This window comes from Dermacentor silvarum, chromosome 2 (assembly GCF_013339745.2).
Source record: "Dermacentor silvarum isolate Dsil-2018 chromosome 2, BIME_Dsil_1.4, whole genome shotgun sequence".
Taxonomy (NCBI): domain Eukaryota; kingdom Metazoa; phylum Arthropoda; class Arachnida; order Ixodida; family Ixodidae; genus Dermacentor; species Dermacentor silvarum.
This window is the reverse complement of record NC_051155.1, coordinates 205,849,762-205,853,087: the sequence shown is the minus strand read 5'-3', so window position 1 is coordinate 205,853,087 and position 3,326 is coordinate 205,849,762. Positions and strand designations below refer to the sequence as shown.

Here is a 3,326-nt window from a genome sequence, read left to right as displayed (position 1 = left end):
CGCCAACCGATCATTCGCATGTGGCACACACAGAAGCATGATCGATGCACGCGTTCATTTCTCAGCGGATCAAAACAGTCAGAACAGAAACAGTCGGAATGCGAAGTTGGCATTGGCGGGAAAGATCAACTTCGTACTATTGAAAAATAGGGAAAAAGAACAACACAGGAACAGAGAAGTGTAGAGCTGCTAAACTTTGCTGAGCATACATAAATTGCAGCATTGATACATTATAGTTATGTAAAGTCAATCATTTTTAAAGAAAGATAAAACTCGTCGTTACAGGGAATTACAAGCACAATTGCTGACAAGCGGTTCGACTGCTAGATTGTTCTGAAAAAAAAGAAAAAGAAGGCTAAGTTGGTGGTTTAATGTACAACGATACTGAGGACTTCCACTTGCCATTGTGGTTGAAATGCATAACCATTTCCATGTGAGAGTCCGAAGCCATGAAGCATTTGTACTGCATAGCGGAACGCTGCGCGCATTCTTTGCAAATATTAATATAACATCATAAGTGAGCTAAGCTATAGACCACATCAAACTTTTCACTATCGCTTTCAAGATAGCGCCCGCCGCAGCGAGCGAATTCACCTTCGTGCTGCCTCTCGCTTCAACGCGATCTATACACGGCGAGAACACAGAGCAGACGAAGCCGTCAGCACTCGCCGCGCGAGTGGTCGCTCGAGGCACTTTGGATGTAAGTGAGTGAAATAACCTTTATTAGAGGTCCGGCGAGGACGCGAACTCGTCGCGCACCCGGCTAGTCTACACTTTGGATGTATTGGCGGGCTTCTTTCACGCTCGGGAAAACAGTTTTATGTAGCCCGTGTTGAGCAACAGAAAGCTGTATCGGGAGCTTTTCATGTTGCTCTACAATGATCTCATCGACACTTTCCATCTAATTGTAATATTTGAGAAGTTGATTTATTAATTAAGCCTAATTATGTAATTAGGCGGAATGCAAAAGATCATCCGAGTATCTCCAAGCGACGGCAAACAACATTACCTTGGTTCTGTCCAGCTACGTGGCTTTTGCATATTTTAAAATCTTGGTGCATGATATTGTTTTTATTGTTTTAAAACACTTTTTTGTTTATATAATTTGGATTTATACGCTATATACATCAGGTAAAATAATCAAACACCGTAGCTGTAAAGATTCGTGCTTTATCTGAGCACTTCTGCGTCGAAAGCACGAAGTGACATAATTTCAAGCGCACGCGCTGCATCGCAATCGTATATATGCAACCATCGTCCGATTTCCCGTGCTGCCCGCGTGCTCTTTTCCTGGAGAAGAAGAAGATGATGAGCCATGGTCGAAACGAGGCGGGTCTCGGCGCCCTCAGCCAGTTTCGTCGGCCCGACGGTCTGCCGTCGCCTACGGAGGCGCCGCCGAACCTCCATCAGCTGGAGGCTCCGCCTCGGGTCGAGCAGACGTGCTTCGCCCTCGGCGTCTATCACCACGCCGCGGCCGGACCGCCACGTCGTCCGTTCTGCGTGCCACCTCCGCAGTCGCCGTCGCGATCGACCGGGAGCGCTCGCGATTACGAAGATCAGCTACACCTCGCTGCCTCAAGTACGGTCCTTCTGGAGCGCTTGCAGCGGGGCAGCAAGGAAGGCCTAACATCGGTGCTGGTCACGCTTGCGCTGTGCGTTTTCATCGGACTCATCGTGTCTGCCGTGCTCGCCACGAGCCGGCGGCTGGTCGCAGGAAATGATTCCGATCCGGGCGCAACCGCGGCTGCCGCAGGCCTCATGCTACAGGCGCCCGCGATCGCGCCTCCTGTGGTCACCGGCAGCCAAAAGAAACGCGGTGCTAACAGCGGCACGGATGGAACAGCGACGGATGCGCGCGAGCGGGCTGTGGGCGCCGACGCGGACGCAGCACGACGCCGAAACGCGAGCGCGCAGGTGGCCTGGCTCGACAAGCTGGAGGAACGGGAATGGACCGTGGACCTCAACTCCAGTCTAACCGAGGAGTCGGAGATTCCAGCGACTGTTGGCCACAACGGGTCAACTGCCGGATCCGTAGAGCGGCAGCTGCCGAGATTACCCACGGCATCCGCACGGGCGTAACGTCCACAACGCCATGCATATGTTATAGGACGCGGGTGCGTACTTATATGACCACGACCAACGCGTCCTTAGGAGGCATTGCCACAACCTACTGCTTATGACACCTTTTACAGTGAATCGGGCATACGTTCTAGCTACCATGACCCGCAATGCTACCATCGCCATAATTATGTCTTGAAAACTGCGCGATGACATTTCGCGTTTCGAATATATTGTTTTCGGTTGTCTGTATATAAGCAGAACTCGGACGAGAAGTGTGCGCGCAAGAAGAGATGCTCTGTCGGTGCTAAAGCTTCACCGTATTTCTCAACATTTCGAGAAAACGTTTCCGGAAATCGCTGAAGCAACTTGAGCAACCACGACTGTCGTGAAAGTTAATATGGTGGAAGCAGGCTGTCGCACTATAGCCCCCTAATCGCGGCTCGGCGGATGTATCGAGTCTGCGCGCAGGGCCACGTTGAATGTCACACCAGTGTACGCGCTCTGGCCACCTGAGTCTGTATCTAGGGCTTGGAACAGGCGAGGAATAACCTGTGATGTCGTATCGTATGAAGAGCAACTCTTACTTGTTCACTCCCGCAGCCTTCTCTCTTACGGTGTATACGAAAGAGCAGCCCTCGGGCAGAATATACATATAATGGAGAAAGGTTCCAGTATTTTGAATGAAACGCCGCATGTATACATACTTCGATAAGTCAACTTTGCACTTCTCGTTTCCAGGTACAGCGGACGTCGTGCCCACAAGATTGACATCAGCCACTAAAGCAACATCTGTTTATTAGTGAAAATACATTTATTTTGAAATTGCGCGCTCAATCAATGTCAAGACTACTTTTCTTTTACATATGAAAAGGCTTCATAATAACGGATGTTGACGATCGGTAAGCATGCAGAACTGTTCATGGGCGTTTCATGGACTGTTCATCATGGAGTGCTGCTTGACAAAAGGGCGTCGTTACGGTTATTGACAAAGTTGATTATCAACGGAAAAAAAGAAAACACTTGAAAAAAGACAGATGACAATAATGAATAAGCGGCTCACCATCAGGTTAAGAACTCGGCCCCGCCGTATAGCCGTACGTGAATTTTTTAGACATGCAGTATTCCGTAAGCAGGCTTTGTCGTACAGCTAAACATCCATTTTGAAATCTTTGACGGTGTGGTTAACGGAGGGCGGCAGTAGTGGCGACACCAGGCTGCATGTCGACACCTTAATTACAATTATGGCCGTAGATCTGCCGCCTTGC

The 3,326-nt window shown here is 49.6% G+C and overlaps 1 protein-coding gene across 1 annotated transcript; it reads left to right on the top strand.

The window, feature by feature from the left end:
- Positions 1-1,245: 1,245 nt before the first annotated feature.
- On the top strand, positions 1,246-2,888 carry LOC125943576 (uncharacterized). Its single transcript, XM_049663009.1, has 2 exons — positions 1,246-2,114; positions 2,800-2,888. Exon 1 carries the CDS (start codon positions 1,246-1,248, stop codon positions 2,077-2,079), a length of 834 nt encoding a protein of 277 aa, XP_049518966.1. The 3' UTR covers positions 2,080-2,114; positions 2,800-2,888.
- Positions 2,889-3,326: the final 438 nt, after the last annotated feature.